Source organism: Eubalaena glacialis, chromosome 5, assembly GCF_028564815.1.
Source record: "Eubalaena glacialis isolate mEubGla1 chromosome 5, mEubGla1.1.hap2.+ XY, whole genome shotgun sequence".
Taxonomy (NCBI): Eukaryota; Metazoa; Chordata; class Mammalia; order Artiodactyla; family Balaenidae; genus Eubalaena; species Eubalaena glacialis.
The window spans coordinates 104279186-104303704 of record NC_083720.1 but is presented as its reverse complement, the minus strand read 5'-3'; the positions used below and the strand labels follow the sequence as shown (position 1 = coordinate 104303704).

The following is a 24519-nucleotide window of genomic DNA, read 5'->3' as shown; positions in this document are numbered from 1 at the left end:
AGACCAGGGGCACTGCATCATCCCTTGTGGTTTCCCTATAATCTGCCCACATCTTTTGTGAATACTCCCTTTATTGAACTTTCTTCATGTTACCCAGCTTCAGTGTGCTGTCTGCTTCCTGCTGGGATCCTATTTGATATGACACCTTAGTTGAAACTGACATAGAGATGCTGCCATTTTTAACATCCTGTTATATGTATTAAAAATATAGATTCCTTAGGCCCCCATTAGACCTACTGAATCACAATCTGTGGTCATGGCATTTGGGATTCTGCATTATTTTTAAAGATTTATTTTTATTTATTTATGTATTTTGGCTGCATCGGGTCTTAGTTGCGTCACGCGGGATCTTCATTGTGGCATGCGGACTCTTAGTTGTGGCATGCATGCGGAATCTAGTTCCCAGACCAGGGATCGAACCCGGGGCCCCTGCATTGGGAGTGCCAAGTCTTACCCACTGGACCACCAGGGAAGTCCCTGGGATTCTGCATTTTTAACAAGCATCTCAGATGATTCTAATACTCTAAAGAGTCAGATTTAATAGAACTCTAACATCAATTCAGGAAGTAGAAATCAAATTTTGAGTGAGGCCCAACCTGCAGGTATTGAACTATTTTGCCAGCCTAGAAGGCTCACTGAGTTCAAATTGGTAAAGTGCTTTGAGAGTCAGTAATTGAACAATACTGTGTTCATACTATCCATGTAGCATTTATGTTTTTTTTATTTTCTCTAAACTGGGCTGAATTCTTTTAGGTGGATTAATTGATATTTTTGACTGCTGCACATAGCTCCTATGCATGATTATTTCTTATACTTTCCTTGTATAGACATGGCTTACCAGTATCAGTTCGAGTTAATTGTTGGCCTAATACATAGATCTAATACCACTTGCTAATACTTCAGTTTAATAAACAATGTTTGAAATAACTATTACTGCTACATGTTTCCAGAACAACATTTCTTAAAAGGGAGATTTTTGGAATTAATTTTAATAAGGATGTGGCAGGCATAATATGGCCCACCAAAAGTGTCTATGTCCTAATCTCTGGAACCTGTGAATGTGTTAGGTTACATGGCAAAGAGGAATTGTGGTTGTAGATGAAATTAAAGTTGCTAATCAGATGACCTTGAGATGTTGAGATTATCCTGGAATATCTAGGTGGCTTCACTGTAGTCACAAGGGTCCTTAACAGTGGAAGAGGGAAGCAAAAGTTGGCACACTGTGATCTGAGAAAGACTAGATCTGTTGGCTTTGTAGATGGAAAGGGGCCATGAGCCGAGGGATGAACTCCCTCTAGAAGCTTGAAAAGACAAGGAAATGTGTTCTCTCCTAAAGCTTCTGGGAAGGAACACAGCCCTGCTGACACCTTGATTTAGCCCAGTGAGACCGTGTTGGACTTCTAACCTACAGATATGTAAGATAATAAATTTATATTATTTTAAGCCACTAAGCTGCTGGTAATTTGTAACAGCCACAATAGAAAGCTGATACACAAGGTTAAAAGAAATGAGGGGAGGGAGATTTCAAATAATAAATCAATACTTTAACTGGGGTCATTTACCCTGCAAACCTTGAAGTACGCAAAGGCTGTAACTGTCATGTCGGAATGTTTGAAAATTTAATTCATTCCTTAGGAGCTTTGGTGGGTGCCATCGGGACTTTTTGATATTGTAATTATGGGGTTGGTACAGGAGCTCATTATACACAGAGAGCGAGAACTGGGAATGTGTGGCAGGCTCTTGGACCCATTCTAAGCCACGTCTTGACTGCCCAGAATGTAGATGACCTTCAGTGAGTGGCAGGCCGGCCCTCTGAGAGATGATATCTCCATAAAGACCCTGTTCCTTTGTATCTCTGGGAACCTGTCAGCCCATCGCCTTGCTGGTTATGGAGGCTAGGCGAGGAGCAGGAGTACCTATCTGATTATTTTGCTTATCTTTTCCATTTTCTATAGTATTTTTTGTTTTTCTTATTATCTCCCAATTCTCATATTAAAATCTTTGCATTTGCTATCATATTGTTAATTCCCAAGGACTAATTTTTAATTTCTGGATGATGACAAGGCTTCACCGAGCCCCCTTCTTGACTATGCCTCTCCATGGCCTGCCAGCCCAGTTTTAGCAAGAATCCTGCTAAGCTAGTTTAGTAAGAATTTCCCCCCCACCCCGCCCCCCGCCCTTGGTATCCAATCAAATTCCTCATCCCCCCAACCTTTGATACCTAACAAATTTCTTCTTAGTGATTTCCCATCTGCCGACTCCCTCATCCTGCCTATGGGCTCTAAATCCCCAGCTGTCCCTATTGTATTTGGAGTTGAGTTCAATCTCTCTTCCCTACTGCAAATAGTCTTGATCCCTGTTGCAATAATCCTGAATAAAGTCTTCCTCGCCTGTTTAACTATCTAGTGCAATTTCTCTTTGACAATGCTTCTTTCATATAGACTCTTTCCCTTATTTCTTTCAGTTCAGTATCTTCTCTTATCAATCAGAGAACATTAGTGACGGGCTTTTTAAAAAAATTTTTTTTTCTTTTCTCTGCATTTAAAAAAATACAAACCTAGGTTTATTTGAAAAAAATTTTTTTTTCTGTTTTTCATATTTAAGAAGCGGGAACTAAAGTTCTTATTGGAAGTTCTGTGTGTGACTTGTCAACTGAAAGGCTTTAGTGTAGGATGATTAGGCTAGGCCATTTCAGTTGCCTCTGCCTCTTCCTGCAATCCCCCATCAATGCCTGTGGCTCCATTCTCTGGGGCTGGCAAGTTTTTCCAGAGAGAAATGTCCCAAACTCCTGTCTGTTGGGAAAGAAATAAAAGCCTAGCTATGTGAGTTCTGGATGCAAGGGTGGGTAAGAAACTGGGAATCTTATCTTTCAATATGTGGCTTTTATACGATCATCCTATCTTTAGTGAGATATCCCTTATTCTCTGTGTCCCTGGTGTCCTCTAGCCCATAATCCCTTCCATTCTCCATCTCCAGAGAGTGAATCTAGAGTCCTCTGTAGTTTGGGGAGGATATCTAGAGCAGTCTTGTGCAGACTCCCAATCAATCTTCCTGTTTTTAACCCTGCTCAATTTCCTACTCTTTTGGAGGTATATTACTAGTCTTCTACGTCTTTTAATCATTCTGAGGAAATAATTGGTTTGCTTTTGGTTTCTTTCAGTGCTGCTTTAGGATTAAGTTTTCTCAGTTCTGCTAAGTCAGGATCACTTGCCAATCTGCTCTCCATCCTCCAATATTTTGTTTCTGTCTTCTCCTAACTTTTCTTTGCCTTTCCTAAAAAATGGAGTATCAGAAAGTGTTCAATGCATCATGTTTAACTGGAAGTAGATGTACATTTTAGAAAGGTTTCAAGATATTAGCTAATTATCTTCTGGTTTCCTCTCAGTCAATAAGAAATCCAATTTACCTTAACATCCCCGTTCCTCCCAACAAACACAGAATTAATAAATGGTGATGGAATGATTGATTTATTATGTAAATAGACACACTGTATTTCCTTGACACTTTGTAAAGGATGTAAAGAAGTACCATATTAAATAAATCCAATCCAAGGCAAATAATTCACAAGAGAGTATAAATTACATAAATTTACACTGCCTCACCCAGCATATTGCATTAGAGCTGAGGATTATCTCAGTAATCACCTAACAATAGGGGTCCATATTGATTTTAACTGCTAATTATGTCAGGGGTATGCCCCCGAGTTAGAATTTTAAATCTCATTCAGTTTAATCTGAAAGCACTTCCTGAACTCTGAGTTGTAATTTAAACAGAAAAGATTACAAACACTGGCAAAACAACAGATCTGAGTAGTTTATCCCACAAGAACTGATTAAGAACTTTTTCATCATCTTTTATGTTGGCAGAGTCTGGCCTTGTATTTTGGACCAAGGAGTCACAAACTGGGATACTTAAGGCCAACCCAAGTGGAGTAAAGCGCCCAACAAACTTAGAATTAATAAATGATGATGGAACTATTCAGCCATTAAGATTGGATATTTCCCTTGTTTGTCAAGGGCATTTGAGTATAATTTAAGGAGTAAAGTAAAGAAGAATGAAGAGTAAACATGGAGGAATATAGTGAGTTCCTATTTGGTAAAATCCAGGACTCATTTTTCTCTGGAATAATGCCTCAAATCCCTGCCTTCGTTTTAAAGGATATAGAAGAAAACACTGATGGCAGCATTTTCTCAAAGCCAAGAATGATTCTTGGATCAATCTTATCATGTTCTTCATTTACATAAATTAAATTTGATAGTGGCTGAGATTTTTAAGAAATAATTTATTTAGGTCATTACTGATCAGCTCAGCCACCCAAAGGACCCTGTTTAAAATAGGGTCCTGAAACATCATATGAATGTTTCATTTCCTTGGATGTTTAGATCCAAAACAGGGCTTAAAATATATTGTTGGTAGATAGATATGAATTTTTGGCTGTTAAGGAGATGTAGAAGATTAGTTGAATTAACTCCTGTTTCACTCCATTCTGAACATGTTATAATGTTCCAGAACATTTCCAAATTTTAAAAAATGCTTCTTATTGAAAACAGAGTTCAATAAGTTGATTCCAAGCGGTGAGGAGAATCTTTTACCTGTAAAATAAAACTTACATTCAGATACTCTTTCAACAAAGCCAAATAGTTTTCCATACAAGGAAATGTATACTAGGTATGTTCATGCTGTGTCTTTAGTTTCAATACAATGAAACAGACTTAAAAATTTCTTTGAACTACATTTGTCAAATATCCAGTTAAACTATTGCATTGTCAATATTTCAGTCTGCAAGTATGTATCAATTAAATGTCTTAACATGCCCTGGGTTACAGAAAAACATGTTTTCTTGTTTAATTTTATGAAAACATCTACCACAGTGCCTGTCATATGATAGGTGCCTATTAAACATTTTCTGGACTTCCATACCTGTTAAATTTGTTGACTACCCACTGAAAAATAAAAGGTCTTCAGAAATAAATTATTAAGCAAGACTTAGGCCTTTTAGGCAAGTGAAGATGAAGAAATGTTCAAATCATAATCTTAAAGTAAATGCGTTATCTATCACTTACCCTTAGGCGCAATTGATATTTAGTTAGTATTGGATGTAAAATATCAATTATACCTGTTGGTGTATAGCCACTGTTCTGAGTACCTACCCCTCTCTCTGCCCTCTGCATCCTGGACCTTCCTACAATCCAGCAATTAAACAATTACAGCCTGGCACAGTAGGGCGTTTTCATGGCCTAGAGTGCATTCTGACTGACAGATGTCTGGGATATACTGAGGTTAAGTATCTTGACTATCACCTTCTTCATTTACCAGGTGATATTTGCTTAGGGAATGCAAATAAATTTCAATAGTAGCTGGATACAGATTTTATTAGCATGCAAATTAGTTTTTGGGGGGGCTGGGGGGAATAGAATTAGCATTTCCCAAGCTCTTTTTCACTGAAATATTGTTAGTTTACTTGAAAAATGCTGGATTGGGCAGTTACACCTATTCTTTGGTGTAGGACTTTTCAGAGTCTTTAATATTTGTCTTTACATTTTAAATCTCTAGGATTTAAGGATTACTTGACTATGAAACCCCTTTTTTCCCCATGGGACACCAATTAATGTCAATTGATATAATGTGTATTAAAACTCTAAATATTTAGGATAGCCCTTGCTGCTTCTCATATATATATATATATATGTATGTATGTATGTATATAAATTAGCATTATTCACTCTTTTTGTTTTTTTGGTTTTTTTAAATTTATTTTTTAAATTTATTAATTTTTGACTGCATTGGGTCTTCGTTGCTGTGCACGGGCTTTCTTTAGTTGCGGTGAGCATGGGCTACTCTTCGTTGCAGTGTGTGGGCTTCTCATTGAGGTGGCCTCTCTTGTTGCAGAGCATGGGCTCTAGGTACACGGGCTTCAGTAGTTGTGGCTCGCGGGCTCTAGAGCGCAGGCTCCGTAGTTGTGGTGCAGGGGCTTAGTTGCTCCGCAGCATGAGGGATCTTTCTGGACCAGGGCTCGAACCCGTGTCCCCTGCACTGGCAGGCGGATTCTTAACCACTGCGCCACCAGGGAAGCCTGACTCTTTTTGAATTATCAATTTTATGGCAAGGCAGAAGAAAAGTTAATGTTGACTAAGGCGAAGAAAAGTTAGAGTTGACTATTGTAGTCAGGGTAGGCTAGGTCAAGCTGTGGGAACACCCAATCCCCAAAGCCTAGTTGGTTTAACACAACAGTGGCTCACGCAAAGGCTGCTGTGGTTCGAGACCCTGTCCTTCAAGTAGTGACCCAGTGATGTGGCTGCTTCTTTCTTACATTGAGGAGCTGATGGAATGTTTGGTGAGACTTCCTGTCTCTGCTGAAACTGTAGAGCAAAAATCAGTATTATGTAGTTTAGTATGTTGATTGTCCTTCATTTTAATTTTGGTAAATACTTAAATAACAAGCTATGTGCTTTTACCTTCCTCCAAAAGTACTTTTCCCATTCTGCAAATTAGCCATGGGAAAGTATGAACTGGCTTTGCTTAGCCCATTCTTAGAGTGTCTATTCGTTTTACCATTACATGTTCAGGTTTTTAAATATTCAATTGATGCTGTAGACACACAGAGTTGAGAGTCTGGTTATTAGATTTCTTGCTTTTTGGCATCTTGCTTACATATCAGTATTGTTCCCTTCAGTGTTACTTATTCTTTGTGACTGGTTAATTTATGTGTAGATACTTAAACAAGAACTCTACATTTTTTTCCTAAACATCACAAGTGCTTTCTCTTACCATGATTATTTCCTTTTTTGCATGAATCCCAATACCTTTATTCTGAATCACAAATTCCTGGGTGACTAGAATTCCTAGAGTTAAGATTAAATTGGGAAGGGGCTGACTACCAGAAAATAGGCTGACTACCAGAAAATAAACACTTGCTTTATTAATACAATAGCAACAGAAAGGGTTTCCAATTTTTAGAAGAAAAATAACATGAACCAGTACCACCTGGTGGGTGTTACAGATGAAATGCCCACACTTATTGTTCTGAGAGCCCACTACCACCCTGCAGATGTTTCATCAAGGACAACTGCCATCGGAGCTGCTGCAAGAACGCGCTTCTCACTGCAGCTAGCTTCACAGCTCCTCAAACAGAAGACTGAACTGATAGATCATTCCTGTTTTAGAAGCTTTTGGTGTACAGAACTTCTCGATGTGGATAACACAGTCTTGCTTCTTGAATTTAAGAAACGCCATGAACCAATCTATCAATTTTTCTGTGATACAGTCTGCCAGAGTGCTCTGCAAAGAATCTTTTTTTTCCATTCCTACCATGTCTGGGTGAGAGGAGAGGAAAGGGTGGAAAGGTGCCAGTGTACTAATAGGGAATTCCGGTGATGCTCTGTGCTCCGCTTCCTTTCTGTAGGCATCTCTTTTGGCAGCTGCAGCAGCTTGATGGGGGGAGGAAGAGGCAGCCCACCAATCACCTCTTCTTGAAGCCCTATTTTTTGCGTTCATAGAAGAGATCTGTCTTAGAGCTCCCAAAACTGACAATCTTTGGGCAACCATCTCTGTCTTTCTCCTGGGTGGTGCACTCCTTACAAAAATAGGCATCTGAAACTCCGGGGCCTCCACAGATCACACAGCGTCCCTGGTAAGAGCCATAGTTACATTCATCACACATGCGCACCAGGGTGCAGGGACACACATAGGAGTCACAGATCACACACTTGCCATCACATCTTTCACACAGTCTTCCAATGGCAGCACGAGCCTGCTTGAGGCAAAAGATCAAGTCCGGGTGATGTTTAGCCATAGCTCCCTCTATGCCACCCATGATTATTTTCTAAAAGACACTCGCCAAGTGAGAAATCTTTCCTGACTTTGTCACAGCTGACAGTCTCTGTTGAAGAAAGATTCTCGTCTTTGTTATCAAGGGAATAGTGCAAAGGATATGAACACCGATAGAACTTCATAAGAGTAGCTGAACTTGGTATCCTGTGAGGCCTAGTCTAAATCCATGGTTCCTAATTTTTCAGTTTTGTGAGTAGCACATTCACTCACAGTTCTTCACATGTTAATAAAGCCTCCAGTATTACCTCCTTCCTCTCCCTGCGTGTGAACACTTTATTGGAAGGAAAGGAGCTAACCTTAAGCTGGTGTAGACCGAGGCTGAGGGGTGCTGTGGTGAGGGAAGGGAAGAGCCCTTTCTACCCATTACTTAAATATTTTTCTGAAATGATTTGGACTTAACGTGGTGTGCTAATATCGTTTTTCTTCATGATGCTATCGGGGAGGGAAAATCTTTTCCTTCTCCTCTTCTAAGTTCTTGGCTGGGGCCCCTATAACAAGACAGATTAACAAGAAAAAAGCATACAAATGTATTTAATATAACTTTTACATGACACGAGAGCCTTAATAAGGAAACAAAGACTTGAAGAAGCGATTAAGCCAGAGCATTTTCACGCTAGGTTTGATGAAGAGTGGAGAGTTGTGGAAAAATGCTATAGGATAACAGAGTATGAGCTAAGGGTAGTACACGGGAAAAGAGCAAGGCCTGTTCAGATTCCTTTCAGCATCCTTCCACCTGGGAAATAAGGATGTTCCTTTCCTCCCTGCATAGGGAGGGCCCCTCTCCCATAAGGGTTTTGTGACCTACTTCAGGGGAAGTTCAGAAAGTCCTTCCTGCATGTGGCGTTTCTTAAATTGTTTTCAGTTTATGCCAAGGTGCCATATCTTGGGGTAGGTTATCCTGAACACCATCAATGTTGTGAGTAAACATCCAGGAAACTCATTAGCTTCAATTGTACTTGATACTTTCCTTCTTGGGTTTCCTTACTCATCCTTCCCAAGTTCTCCCAGCAGGTATGGCCTTCTCCAATTTAAGAAATTCATAATGAATAAGTAGCAGATATAGTAAGCCGCAAATGGTAATATTTTCTCCTAGCCTTGTGAATTCAATGCTTTGAGAACATAATTTTCCCTACAAAAAAGTTGGAGATGGGGTTTAGAGTCTTTAGCCTCTTGTATCTTTAAAATTAAAGATTTAAAAAAATTTAAATTAAATTAAAAAGCAATATATTTTCATTGTAAAAATATTAGAAATGACAGATAAGGAGAATAAGGAAAAAATGCATCCTTAACTGCCACCACTCTCCTACACAAAAATAATTACTATCATCATATCTGTGTATATTTTTATGACCTTTTCTCTATAGGTATAAATATACCTATATAAATAATTTCTCAAGGTTGCAGTAATAGTATAGACACAATTCCATGTTTTCTTTTGCTTTTACATTTTATAAACTCTTTTCCATGTTTTTTACATAATCTTCATAGTTATTATTTTAGTGGCTAACACCATTATTTGAAATTGAGTTATTGTTAGAAGAAATGGATTCTTTGAGAAACATGTCCCCTTCTATCCTTTTAGTTTGAGCAAGGTTCTGGAGTATATAGGACATTTTCCTCTCTGCCTTGGGCATGTGCTCACCCATTTCCTTATTCCCCTTTAACTTAATACTAGAAATATTTGTTCAATCAGGCATATGAATAATATTAGAAATTTATTTAGAAAGAAATAATAAATGAAAGAAGTATTCTCTGAGGAGGATCTTTTTGGATAGGGTTGAAGACAGGGTTTTTCATTTTATCTGCCATTGGCTTCCAAATGAAAATAGAAGGAATGGCAGCTGTATTTTCACTACAGAATTGTGCATATATGTGTGTCTGAGGAACTTTATGAAGTAGCTTAGAAAATGATCATCAGTGCCTTGAATAGATTCATCACAATGTGTGTACTTATTTAAGCATATTCTTGGGTACTGTGCATTCACATGGCCTGATTTGTAATATATGCCATTTTTTTCCCCTGAGTTTGCATATCAGAGATGATGCCTTTTTTTTTTCTCCCAGTACTGCTGCAGTGGGATTATGCAGATTCTGGTTTAAACCTCTTTATTCTTTTCTGCAAGTGCACAGCATGATGGGCTTCATTTCTGAGAGTAAATGATAGTGGATTTCAGCTTTCACCAGTGACATTTGGAAACTACAAGTCTTTAATAATATGTGTGCCACACAATGAAAATGGTCACCCTGTTCCAAGGATGTGAAAATGTAAATAAAATAGCAGTGCTGTAAATATGTAGAGGCTAAATCTTAAAATGAAGGTGGGGGTCCTAATTATTTTAATGGAACCAATTTTATGATTTTTCAAGTGGGATGTAAAGGACAATCTTATCTATAGTGGGTACTTGGGATAATCAAGGGAAAGCTCTTAGAAAGGGTTTAATTTATTCTGTCAGATATTCAAGGCTATAAAACATTTCAACAAATCAAAGCCATCATTTGAGAAATAATAAAGATTAAAAGCCAACATCAGACACCACAAACTTGGGTCCTTCCTGCCCTTTAATCTGAGTACCAGTTTTATATTAAATAAAGCGTGCTTATCATCGATTAGCATTTATTTCTGTCTCACTGGGTATACAGTGCTTTTTGATGGTCTGGATGTAAAGGGACCCAATTTCTTGTCTAAAACAACTGAGTGTCTATCTTTTGTTGATAAACACAATGTGTGAAGGTCGTAAAGAGAGAGTTTTGATAAATTTGTCAGACCTGGGCTTCATGGCTACATCTGCAGAGGGAGGAGAGGCAAGGGTATCTGAAAAGAGCAGGGGTATTTCTCTAAAGAGCAATGACCTTGAGAGATAAGGTTACTGAAACCTCAAATCCCAGTTTTGGATCTTGAGGTGAAGTAACCTTTGCCTCATTCCTGAATTTCCATTTTCCTTATTCCCATTTACTGCTAGCAGAGACTGGGAATCAGTTTCCTACCTTTACGAAAACCCAATTTATTGGGTTTCTCACTCCCACGCTACCTCTTCTGTAAGAGAAAGAGGAGAATTTTCTGCTCCAAATGCCTGTGGAGGACCTTTGCTCATTTCCTATTCCTGAATCATCTGGGCCTTTGCACTTGAGTATTGACTGGTGGCAGTGACACCTCCACCTTGGTGTAATATGTCTTTCAAGTGAGAAGCCTTTCCTGGTCAATACTGAATCAATTTGCTCTGGCAGTCTAATTGAATGCCTCCCTCAGACAAATGGGTCACTGGGGGAAAGGGTAAAACCTTGATATTGCAGATCTCAGTCGAAGCCCCAGAGAAGGCCGTTTTAAAAATATATATTCCTCTTGAGAAGCAACCTATGTAACGAAAACAGTGCTAGTTATTTGAACAGCAAAATGGACATAAATCAATGTGTTTACATCTTTCTTTTTGTTGGACAACTATCTTACTTTAACTTGATCCCTGGAGAGAGAGTGAGACGGACAGACAAACAGACAGACAGAAACAGAGAGAAGAGAGAGACCAAAGCTCTAGCATGACCCCTAGGATGAGAAACTTCTTGCCTTAAAATTTGGGGTATGTTGATCTCTTTTTTTAGAATTCACACCATTTCCATATAGCAAATTACATTGATGTTTAAATTGTTTGATATCCTTAATATTAATAAAATACAGCTTTTTCCTAAGATGATTGTGTTTTTTTCTCAGTGTTCCTTTGGGGGTTTATAAGAGGAAAGGGGCAGGTGAGTGCCCAGCATTGTGTTAGCTTGTTTCTAAAAACTCTCTTAGTTCTTATTCCAGCCCTATGAGAAGAGTAATCCCTGATTTACAGAGGAGGAAACTCACTCAGAGAGCTTGGTAACTTGCCCAAGGTCATTTAGTTACTTGTCAGTATGAACCAAACTCTGGTATCTCCAAGGCCAGTGCTTCTTTTCCCATAGGGTTGGATTTTGACTCACTTTTAAAAAATAATATCTTGGGGACCATTGTTATCTTATTCATCTTTTTACCTACATGGTGTGAAAATGTATACATACTTTGTATGTTAGTTTCCTGTTGCTGCTGTAACTAACTGCCAAAAACTTAGTGGCTTTAAACAAAACAAATTTATTATTTTTCAGTTCTGGAGGTCAGAGTCCAAAAATGGATCTTACTGGGCTAAAATCAAGGTGCTGACAGGCTTGCGATCCTATCTGGAGGCTGTAGGGGAGAATCTGCTTTCTCACCTTTTCCAGCTTCCAGAAGCTGCCCTCACTTCTTGGCTCATGGCCCCTTCCTTCCTCTTCAAAGCCAGCAATGGCCGGTTGAGTCTTTCTCACGTTGTATCAGTCTGACTTCTGCTTTTGTCATTGCTGTGATTATGTTGGGTCCAACCGGATAATCCAGGATAATCTTCACAGCTCAAGGTCAACTGACTAACAACCTTAATGCCATCAGCAACCTGAAGTCCCCCTTGCTATGTAGCCTGACATAGTCATAGGGGAGTAGAACATGGACATCTTTGGGGGACCATTATTCTGCCCACCGTATGTTATGAAATCTTTTAACAGAATAACACAGTAGTGAGGGATCCAGGATTTGAAGTCAGATTGCCTGAGTTCAAGTCCTAGCCCACTGCTTTCTCACTGTGTGGTCTGGGGCAAATCAATTACATTCTCTGTGCCTTGGCATTCTCATCCATCAAACGGGAATAACAATTTGTGGTAGAGATTGAGACAATGTATACAGAATGTTCAGTATTACTGGCACATGGCATACAGTAGATGTCCAATAATTCTTGGCCGTCATTGTTTATGAAACAGTACATGGGTGCATGGTACATTGTGCTGCACAAAAGGTTTCACAGATATTATTTTGTTAGATTTTCCACTGCTCTGGCACTTACCGTTAATACATTTGTAGTTTACTGTGAAGTTATTTTTAATCCAAGTTGAAATTGTAAAAAAATATGGCTTAAAATTAAAGGGAATTTAGGGGGAAATCCACTTTTAAAACTTCATTTTAGTTTTTTAATACTTCTAAGTCTTTACCTACACACATTCTATAGTTATTTATGAGCTTCTAGAAAGTAGAGACAGTGTTTTTGTTCATTCTCTAGGCACTGGCTTGAACATAATTAGCACGTAATGAATGCAGATAAATGCCTGAAGGAATCCAAAGAGGCTGAAATGGCCAGAGGTGAGGGCATAGGCTGGGAAGTACTGAGGCTTTTGCATTCTCTCACTTTTTTTGCTGCATTGAAAGTCCTCCTAGTGGGTCCCTTGACCTTGATGTGTTTAAACTTTTCAACTCATTGAGGACATAGCAACTTACTAAGAGCTGCCTTGATCAATTAATTGAATTTGGCTTTAGCCATGTGCAGGTAACAGAAAACTGGTCTCAAATTGGCTAAAATAATGAGGCATTTATCAGCTCATGTAACTGAGAACTCACAGAGGTAGGTCAGGCTTCAGGTCAGGCTGGAGCCAGTGGTTCATTGAGTCTATCATTTTGTCGCTTCCTTCCTCTTCTCTGTTTTCATTATGCCTTGTGTGGTTTGCCACAAGATGGCTGCTAGCAGCTTCTGGCGGCTCTATGCTTCCTTGCTTATGTCCTGCAAGGGTAGACAGCACGACTTTCAGTAGCGGTCACAAGAGAGCAAAGAACTATGTTTCTTAGAAGCCTCCAAGAAGGAGTTCTCCATATCTCATTGGCTGGGGTGGAATCTCACCTTCTGTGACATCCCTGAAGCAATCACAGTGGCCAAGGCAGAGCAATGTGTTGATCAGTTTATACCAATTAGAGGTCACCAAGAACCACTGTGTGTGTGTGTGTGTGTGTGTGTGTGTGTGTGTGTGTTCAGCTTTTTCCTAAAAAGTTGCCAGATGAAATATAGGATAGAAAAAGTACTCAAGCTGCATGGGGGAGAGGAGGGTTCTGAGCGGCCAAACCCAGCAAAAATGGAAACAGCCCAGCACATCTGAGGGTGTAAAAGAAGAAATTCTTCTCCTAGGTAGTGAAATCTGACTGAGTTGGGGTCCTAGTCTCTCATACCATTATAAGCAGGTCTCTTGAGTCATCCTTCTTGCTCATCATCTTGTTGATTTATGGAGCATTTCCTAAAGCTTTTGAGTTTTCCTGTTAGAGTGTAAGTGCTTCATTATTCATTTGCAAGGATTTATCCGACAGCTACTCATGAGAGCTGCTCTTCGAAGCACTGGGGAATTCAGAAGTGAACAAAACATAGCCCCAAACTTTAAGGATCTTACCACCAATAGGAGAATAGAGCCCCCAAGCTTCAGGATCCTTGGTTAGTTTCAAGGGTAAAAACTTGTTAGAGTCTCAGTCTGACTATAATTGGGTCAAGAAAGCTACTTGTACAGGAGCATGAAGAACCCACTCACTTATCTCAAAGGGAGTGATTTAGGGAAGGACTCAAGTATTGTGGATGAAAGGTGAACAGTCAGTAACAGAGACAGACGCAGTTTAAACCTCTCATACTAAAGTCATAAACATAGGGTGGCTGGGAGCGGGACGGGGTGATTGAGACTGGCATGCAGAGAGAGGTGGAAGCCTGAAATGCATTCCATGGGGGCCGGGTGTGAACTGAACTGAAAGTGGTTTGAAACCGTGCAGTTACATCACAGTTCATGACCTCTATTGGGAGGTCCTAGAGAGGAACCTAGGCTCGAATCTGTCAGTTAAAATCCTATTTTCTCTCCAAGAAGTAGGCCCTCTGGGTCATCCTGTGAGCTTCCACTGATGATGAACTTCACATTTTAACTGCTTTCTCTCTAAGTAACTACCTCCCTACGGTGGAAGGTGTGGATCCCTTGGTGCATACAAAACTTACTGTAAGCAGTGAATCGACTTCCTGCAGGTCAGTTCAGGAAAGCCCACAGGGCAGGGTCCAGCTGGGGGCAAGGACTAGGGTTTAATCAGGTTGCTTAGACTGTATCCACTCAAGTGGTTACCATTTTTTCTCAATTTTGTAATGTTTGAGTGCTAGAAGAACAGAGGAAGCCTAAATATATTGAAACACATTTATTAAATTTAACACATTACATTTCAAAGAAAAATCAGATGACCCACATGAATGGTATTTTTAGTAGTTATTATACATATGACAGTTAGTCATAGTGGAATTTTTTTGCCAGTTATTCTAATTAGTATTATTCTGACATAGCCAGACTAGTTTTGGGTGTTCTCTTTGCTTTGTTAGTTTTCCAATATCCATAAATAGCATTAACGTTTGTTGGGATCCTTGAAGGGAGCCCATTAAATAAAACCCTTTGTCCTGCCTGAGTGCTAAGAAAAGTAAGAATTAAGACAACAGAGTAAAATAGATGAGAGCTCATCTTTAGTTACTCATAAAGGCTCAGTTGGAGGATAGATTTAATCCTACTTTCCCACCTGGTTATGGGCTGTGCTGAACCATGGCCAACTCTCTGTGGGTGGGGCAGGGATGGAGGAGAAGGGATGTCAGGGCATGACTTGGGGCTACCCTGGAGGAACACAAAGGAACCAAGAGGTATAAAGGAAGAGCTGAACTGAGCATGTCCAGTTTATTCCTTCAAATTTATCAATCAGGTAGGTTACTCCCAGAGAGATCATGGGTATTACACTGAATGAGTTCCCTTCATCAGGAGTAGAGAAGAAGTATTCCCTTTAACTTTGTAAACAGTTTTTCTAGATGTTTTGTATAGTTTAATCCTCTCTTTATATACTGACTCAACCATACTGGCATCCAAAGACAAGATCTTGGATTTAAAACAGCCATAGTATTTCCTTTATCCTCTATCATCCTTTCTTCTACCCCATTCCTCCTCCTCTTACACTAAATCTGGCCCTGGAGCTCAGGCTTCTCGAGGTCCTCTTCTATATTTATTTAAATTATGTATATTAAATCCCATACTTAATCCCATTCAGGAGGTTCATAGCTTATCATGTGCCAGTCATTTTATATATGTTATCCCATTTAATCCACAACAAACCTGGAGAATAGAATTTATTCTCATTCCTAGATGCAGAAACTATCTCTCAGAGAGGGTAATTCATCCAAGGTTAAAGAGATAGTAAGTAGTGAAAACAGCATTCATGTCCCTTCACTCCAAAGCCGGAGTCCCTTCACTCCAAAGCCAAGCACTTTGATCTAGTCTTGGCAGTAGTGAAGAATGGGCGTGAGTGTGAGATGAAATGCATCTGCATGAAATGAGCAAGGTCACATGGGTCTTTGGTAGAGGTGGGTACAGGAAAGAGCATAGTTGGACATGGAGCTCTCTGAAAAGGTGGAAGGAAGGTGAGAGAAAAGTAATTTGCATTTTTAATATAGGCATCTGTCCTCCTAACCCTACTCTACGTGGAGAGAAGTTAGAAGCTGGGCAGGCTACAGAGTTAACTTTTCTAACTTTCCTGTATGCCGTAGGACTTGGACTTGGGAAAGTCTTGATTTGGCTTTGGGTGGCAGCCCTGGGGCAGTGATGTTCAGGTGTGTCAACAGTTGAGTTCAGTAGTTTTTTGACCTACTTTTCTTAGACAAGGATCTGTTTTCCACTGCTGGCCTCCAAAGGCCTCTTCTCTCCTAGGACACCTCTTCCCTACCCTCCTCCCTTTCCTCAGGCCAGGAAGCTGGCGGGAGAGGAGTGCATTGCAGCCTGCAGTGCTAAGAACTCTTATGGTCCACGGTTAATAGGGCTTCTCTGTTGTTGATGGAGGAGAGAGAAAAGAAAGTGTGTATTCTATCTTTCTTTCTTGGGGCGTGGATAGCTGTGCGCCTTGCATGACTGTTTTTGAGGACCTGTGGTTTCCTGACCATCTTTGTCTCTGGAACAGAATGTTTTCCTTTACTTTCTTCTGGGTTGATAATGCCATAAACCTTGTCTTATTTTTTTCTCTGGGAGTGCTGTGTGTGCCACACCACCCCTGTCACCACTAAACTAAATATTAAGACAATCAGTCATTCAGATCCCATCTGCCTATAGCAGTGCACTAGGAATAGTCACCAGGTTGACTGTAGCATGTGAACAGAATTTGCTTTTTGATTCAACAGAAACTTTCAAGTGTTATAGTTCAGGAATAATGTGCTGGTATATTTATAATAACTAGTTTTCTTCTTTCCCACTTATGTGGATACCTGATTAGAATAATAAACAACTCACCCAGAATTATGGGCAAGATCCTAAGCTTGTAGTGTGACAATGACTAAATACTTGGCTGAGACTTATGAAATCCAGTGGTAATTTACTGGTCTGTTGTATGCTATGGGCCTGAGTTACATCATGAAATTCTTAATAACAGAGGGGTGGCAAAAGGAGATTTTAGAACATTATTGATAGTGTTTCCGAAATACTTAGGATTTCCCAAAGCAGGATCTTATTGCTTGAACTCTGGTCCATTTGTACTTCTATGGTCCATTGGCCTTTGTAGATTTATTCATTTTTCCTGTTTATACTAAAAAGTAAAATAAATAAAATAAAACACTAAAAATCCATTTTCTTCATTTCCACACTGCCCAAAGAGACTACACAGTAAGTACTCTAGGAAACTTATCTTGATTTTAAATTCTATCAGTAAACGTGAGAAAGAAAAAGAAAACCATTTTTGATTGATTTCTTTCATTCTGCATCCATCTCCTTTACAAACAAACTGGAAACTCTGACAAGATTCTATTCCACTGATTTTTTTTCTTGGTTGGGGTGATGAGGGAGTCCATTAGTCATTTCTTTAAAATTGTATCTTTGAGATATCTGTGTTGTTCATGAAGTACTTATGAGTTTTGTCCTTGAACTGATTCCCAAGCAGGAACTCACTCACAGACTTCAGTAGAAGTATGTAACCCACATGTCCTTGAGTTTGGCAGGACCACTGGAAAAGTGTTCACATGTTATGTACAATATATCTTTTATAAGGCACCTTAGTGCCATGTCATAGATTGAAATGGGCAAGGTGATTCTGGTCAAGAACATATAGATTGTTGCTAGCTGGGGCTGGAGACGTTTGGTATATGTTTAGCTTGAAGTTTCCCTATCACCAAAGAATAGTTTGACTCAGTTTTCTTTGTATAACTGCAAAGATGAGAAAAAGTTGGGGGGAAATTCTTTAACTTTCCAGACAGTCCCCTTATCATCTTTCCTGTTAAGAATAGCTCATATTTCTTGAGAGCTAACTACGTGCTAGCCCTTGCACTAAATGCATGGGTACACTGGTAAATGTTAAACAATCAGCTCTCAATAAAAAAAAAAAAAAAAAAGTTCTAATTTGTAGCATCTGCCAGTTTCTGTGGTGTGAATACTCCCACCACGACCAGTGCCAGGCCATATGTGTGATGTCACTGAAGGGAGACTTGGGAAGAGATGCTGCCCAAAGGCTCTTGTGAGCTAAAAGGAGTCAAGTCCAGCACACCCACGGCTAAATGTTTTACAAAACGTACTAACTCTCACAACAAGTCTATGATTTGGGTACTGTAACAGCCTCGTTTCAAAGTTGAGAACACTGAAGCCCTGAGAGGTGAATTAACTTACCCACGTTACACAGCTAGCATGTAGGACAGCTAGGATGTGCACACAGCAATATGGCTCCAGAACCTGTGCTCTTAACCACAGGGCTGTATCACCTGCAGTCTTTGTGGTGGTTTCGCCTTCAGTTCAGGAATTTCATGGAAGTACTGTTTAGGAATATGAGGTGGTTGAGTGTGAAACCTATAAAGTAGAAAATATTTGTATTAATCTATACATTCATACCTGTGTAAGTTCATCTCTGAAAAATTACTTTAGGTAGTGGTTATGAGGGGCCATCATTTGGGGGCTAGTTAGTGCTCACATGGGGAAAAGCCTCTAAAAGTAAGTAAAAACCATCTCAAGACAGAGCGTATGAGTAGAAAGGTGGAGGATGGGGAGACCCTGTGGATGGATGGTGACGACAGGAGGTAAGGTTCTGTGAGCAGAGACAGACAGCCCAGGCTCCTGGCTGTGAGTCAAATGCCACCAAACTGGAACAGCTTCATGGAGCACTTCTACCTGGATTTCCTAGAGGAATGCTTCTGCTTGTCTGCTCACCTGCCAGTGAGCTTCAGAGAGCAGCTTGGACTCAACGTACCGTAAATAAGTCTCCATTATTTGAGCCATGAACTCTAAGAAAAGCTAATATGCTCCCTTAGTAACCCCCCTTTGGCTCCTTGATGTTGCAGTTTTCTTCTATGGGTGTAGTTATGTATGTAGGATTTTTTTTTTTTGAAAGGAGCCTGAAAGAAAACACTCTTTCTGTGTTCACAAGACTTCTGACACCAGATAGTTCCCCCCCCCGCCCCCGCAACATGCAGTTCTCCAATTTTCAGCAGACACCAACTGGGTATCCTACAGTTTCACTCAGTTTTGACACTGACTGCCCGGAATTAGCTAAAGACAGGCTAAGGACTCAGTCCCACAAGACTGAGTCCCCCACTTTGGTTGCGACTAACTGGCTGTAAATGGGGGGCTCCCACCACCCCCTCCTCAGGTGTGATAGTTTGCTAGAGCAGCTCATGGAACTCAGGAAAGTGTTTTACTTATTATTACTGGCTTATTATTAAGGATACAGCTCATGAGCAGCCAAATGGATAGATGGTTGGGCAAGGTATGGGGTGGAGTTACATGGAGCTTCTACAGCCCCTTTGGATGCACTACCCTCCCTGCACCTGTATGTGTCCACAGACCTGGCAGCACTCCAGACTTCTGCCTTTAGAGTTTTTATGTAGGTGCATTATGTAGGCATGACTGATTAAATCATTGGCCATTGATGATTAACTCAATCTTCAGTCTCTCTTTCCTCCCTGAAGGTTGGGGGCGGGAGCTGAAAATCCCAACCCTTGAATCTCCTTGTTGGTTCCTGTTGGTTCCATCCCCCAAGAGTCACCTCATTAGCAGAAACTCAGGTATGGCTGAAAAGAGCTTGTTACGAATAACAAAATACACTCCTCTCAGCGCTATCACTCAGGACATTCCAAGGGTTTTCAGAGGTCTGTGCCAGGAATGGGAGATGAAGACCAAGCAGTGTTTCTTATTATATCACAACATCACAGAGCCTTTTCTCTGATTTAGGCAAAAGGGTCTGTAAAAAAGAAAATTATTACCGATCATAATTACTGTTTTTGACATTCAAAGTCTATACACTCACGCTGGTAAAATCCAGATGTCTCTCAAGGGAAGTTGTTTCCTGGTCACCTCTGGCTTCTAGTTCTGTTTGTAAATCAGCTACTCACTGTTTCACATGTGCTGTCCCACTCTTGCCTGAACTCTAGTTTTCTTCCATTTTCTTGGTTTTCTGTTTCTCAGTTTTTCTTTACTGGCTCAGCTACTCTTAAAAGTTCTCCTATTTCATTGTGTGGTTTTCTCTACCTACCCCCTTCAAAGTCAGCTCCAGGCCTCTCTCTACAAACTGAAGACCCATTAGTATACTCTGAAAAGCTTGGGCCTTTCTTCCTTCTCTAGTCATCTTTAATAGAGAAGAAACAGTGCAGAATAGATCCCCACTGGTGTGAAATATGCACCCATGTATCCCCCCATCCCCTACCCTCCAACCCCCTGAGTAGAACTGGCTTGCTCACTTTGGTTCTGGTAACATTTAATTTGATTTTCCGTTTTCACATGGAACAAATATAATTCTAGAATTTGCTCAAATGCAGTTTGGCTGTAGAATAAGTAGTCACGATATGGCAGATAAAATCATTGCTTAGTGTGATTGTCTAACTACACAATCTGTTCTGTCCCTCAAGGGCTCAGTCTTATTTGTGTTTTCTTATCTCAATATTGGTTTTATCCTTTAAATCAATCCATTAGCATAAAGGTAGGTTTGCTAGAATATAGATTATAGAATTGTCTGGCAAGAAGCAGTGTGTCCAGGTATGTTTGGAGGGTGGGTTCCTTTTGTGAACAGGCCTAGGCCAACTTGGATATGCTTTGGGGTAGATATCAGTAGCCCCTACTAGTGAGAAGGGCATGATGATTAGCCACCTCTCCCCTCCAACACACACAGACTCTTGATGCCAGGTTATAATGAATTATACTGAATTCTTCCCCACATGAAGATGCTTATTAGCAAGCACAGTCGTACAAATTGTTCTGCAGGTAGATGAAGCTCCAGTTCTATCCTTTTTGGTCACCTGAAAGGTTTACCTTTCTTACCTTTTGCAGGAAAGGTTTACCTGAGGCAAGTGTGGCACTTTTGCAGTGTCAGGATTCAGTGAACTGTGGGGAAACCAAAAGTCCTCTGACCCACTGGCTGGGCACAGGTTGTTTAGAGATTAGGCGGCAACTACAGGACTTATTATATTACTATATTGTTTTCATGTGTATCTAGGTGAGTGTCCCAAATCATCTGTTCTGAATAATTCTAATTTCACCAATGGTAACCCATTTCTAGCATTTGTTTTGCTAATTAACAAGCCATTAATTTCACCAATGAAAACCCTTTTCAATACTTGTTAAGCCAGTTGTCAAAACCTCTGGTGTTGATCAGCGATAAGAATAGCTGAAGGCTTGTAGAAGTTGCCTCTGATTAAATGGTGGCTGACTACCCCTGGAGTATTAATTTCTAATTAGGGCAACTGTAGTTAGATTGTAGTTTAAACTAACAATGATACAATACCATGCTGTAAACAAATAGGAGTTGTGAGGGGAATATCTCTTGTCCCAAGATGTTCAAGTATTTTGAATATTCTTTCTAATCACTGGGCATCCTTACTCCTCCCTTCCAAAGAATGTCTCCTAGACTACAGAGAAAAGTGACAACTTTCCTTTCTCAGTGGTGCAAACAAAGAAGAGCAGAGTGCACTGTTGTAAACAGACATGAATGGAGACAGTCTGGTTTGATAGAAATACATTTGCAGCCATTGTAATGGATGAAATTGTAGAACTTTCTAAAGGGATAGGTATCTACTTTTCTGGCATGTAAACTTGGTCTCCTTACAGTACGTAGTAAAAGAAATACTAGAAAAATGCAGAAAATAAATCCCCAGAAACCTCGAGGTGATTCCTTGTTTCTCATTTCTTTGTGGTAAATATTGCTCACAATTTGCAGACTAAATAAAAGCATAGCAACTTGAAACTCTGACCACCATTAAGTCTGTTTTTTTCTTGGTAATGTTGTGTGCCAGTTCAGACAAACTGATGTCTTGTCCCATTAAGGAGAAAAAGACAAATAAAGGGAATAGACGATAAACCTTCCTAACCAACCTGAAAAATAAAATATTCATGGAAACTAGGGTTCTTAATTAGCCAAGGGCCATGAAAAACAAGTTTATGAAAGGCCACTTGAAAATTAGGATTGCAAACACATCTGAATTTTTACATTGTTCAAGGTAGATAGCAAATTAATTTCCCTAGTTAGAGTCTCTAACAACTCAATGATAAAAAACCTTATGTCAAGTTCTTTGGGAGGATTTGGATATGAGTTAATGATTTTGTTGATACTCGTGTCCTAGAGAACAGGGTTCAAATTATGATGTGCGCTATTTTAAAGACAGATGTGAATGAATGGGTTACTGTCAATCATGGTGGACTGCTTATTCTTGGAATAATTCTACACTTTGTAGATGCCACATCTTTGAATATATTTCCTCTAGCCTGTACTGTTTTATTCTTGTTCTCACCCTGACCTCTCCAATCTGAACTATATAATTTTTATTGTGCTAAGTTTAGGATTTCTTTGACAATAAGATAGTGAAGCCAGGGAGGAGACTTGGATTTGGATCTGTATCAATTCTGAGTCTTTGAAGTAGGGTCAGAGGGACAGATCCAACTTCAAGTGCTGGGAAGTAGGTAATTGTGGTAAGTTAAACATGGTACTGAGTGAGGAGGGTAATGAAAAGATAATAGTCTGTGAAACAGGGTTAGGAAGGATACAGCCCTTGTACCCACCAGCCCTACCCTTCCATGCCAAGAACAGCTATCACTAGTTGATAATGACGTCCTATTTTCTGGAACCTAGACAAGGCCTTGGACTTCTTTCCAACAAAGTATTCTAAGCAGCCAGTACACTGGAATGAATCGATATTTGTGGTCTAATTGGATGACCCATGTGGGGCATAAGAAACTAGAGCAAGCAATATCTGAAACAGCCGGCAAACAGGCCATAGGCATTGTTGGAGCAGGCTCCTGCCACTAAGTGGCTTGGAATGCTAGTCCTTTGGAGAGTGACAAGCAAAAGCAAGGCATGGAGCCCTCAATTGTTAAGGGTCTGGGATGTGGGCAAGTAACCAAGCTGGGGAACAGGGCAGAGTTCTTGAACTAGTGGAGCCAAGGGCTCAAGAAGAAAGAAAAGTCCTGTTATCAGGACCGGGGAGCAACACTGAAGCTGGTTGACTGCAAGGAGAGCTTGGTGCTATTCCCTGGAGTAATGGGAGAGAAAGGGGAGAGAGAAAAAAACCATCTTCATTGGGTGCCTGCTGTGTGCCAGGGACTGTTTGGTCCTTTACAGACCTGATCTGATTTCACAGGCAGCTTCTGTAATCCCTTCTGCCTAAGAGTAGATTTATTCCTGGGCTGGATCCAGGCCAAGCTGCAGAGCCTAGTGCCAGGCCAGAGCCATCACTTGCCACCTACACTCATTACTTGTCTTTTGAAATCCCCAGCTGGATTTTAAGCACTTGAGGGAATGCTTCTTTGTATTCTCCTCAGTGTCCTACTTGCTTTAGGCACTCGGTAAATATTTGTTAAATGATTGCTGTATCCTGGTACATGCGACATCTGCATTAGAAGAGACCTATTTCTGGGGATTGTGTCTCTGAGACCAAATCCTGATTGTCCTTGCAGCACTATCTTATGAAGTCATTGAATGAGCAGGTAACAACAGGAAGAAGTAAAGTCCAGATCTAAATATGTTATAAGTGATTGGACAGAATCCACCCAATGGACTCTCTCCACACTAACCTTCTATGTAAGGAAGTGTCTGGGCTGAAAACTACAAAAGTCATGAAAGGAAACAGTATAGAATTCTTACCACCTCTCTAAGCTGGGACTTCACGAGTCCCAGGATATGTCCTCCACACCCCCTCTTCACCTGTGTGTCTTTTGTGTTGTCTGAAATTCCCATAGTGCTTACCTGCATCTTTGAGTCGAATCCACGAGAGTATATGTTAAAATACAGTCAGCGTCTGAAGATTTAAATTAAACCAGTATCAGTCCTCTGTTTTGCAAAATCAAGATTTTATTACTCTTTCTGTTAGGGCTGTCAGGTGTGGCAAAGTTATTTGAGAGGATACTTGTGTCTAAATTAAAAATAACCCTAAAAGACATGCCCAATCACCATTTCTCAATCTGGACCATCTCCCTTTAGATATCCATGGTGGGTACTGAGACATGCAGGTGAAATAACAGGGGCTTTGGTCTTAGTTGGTAGTTTTACTTTGCCACTTACTTATTTGGGCAAGGTAATTAACCTCTCTGATTCTTTTTTTTTTTAAACATTTGCTTAACCTTTCAAACTTCCTAAGCTGCTGTTTCTTTTTTTTTTTTTTTAAATTTATTTATTTATTTTTGGCTGTGTTGGGTCTTCGTTTCTGTGCGAGGGCTTTCTCTAGTTGCAGCAAGCGGGGGCTACTTACTGTTCATCGCGGTGTGCGGGCCTCTCACTATCGTGGCCTCTCTTGTTGCGGAGCACAGGCTCCAGACGCGCAGGCTCAGTAGTTGTGGCTCACAGGCCCAGTTGCTCCGCGGCATGTGGGATCTTCCCAGACCAGGGCT

The 24519-nt window shown here is 40.2% G+C and overlaps 2 protein-coding genes across 3 annotated transcripts in view; one reads left to right on the top strand and one right to left on the bottom strand.

Moving 5' to 3' along the window:
- Positions 1-24519, top strand: part of RASGEF1B (RasGEF domain family member 1B) — a 563490-nt gene that overhangs the window by 31726 nt on the left and 507245 nt on the right. The gene's annotated exons all lie outside the window — the stretch shown is intronic.
- On the bottom strand, positions 7387-7792 carry LOC133092282 (PHD finger-like domain-containing protein 5A). The gene has a single exon (XM_061191526.1). The coding sequence runs from the start codon at positions 7790-7792 to the stop codon at positions 7478-7480; it is 315 nt and encodes a 104-aa protein (XP_061047509.1). The 3' UTR covers positions 7387-7477.

Coding starts and splice junctions, on each gene's coding strand:
- LOC133092282 (XM_061191526.1), bottom strand. CDS start 7,792: ATGGCTAAACATCACCCGGACTTGATCTTTTGCCTCAAGCAGGCTCGT.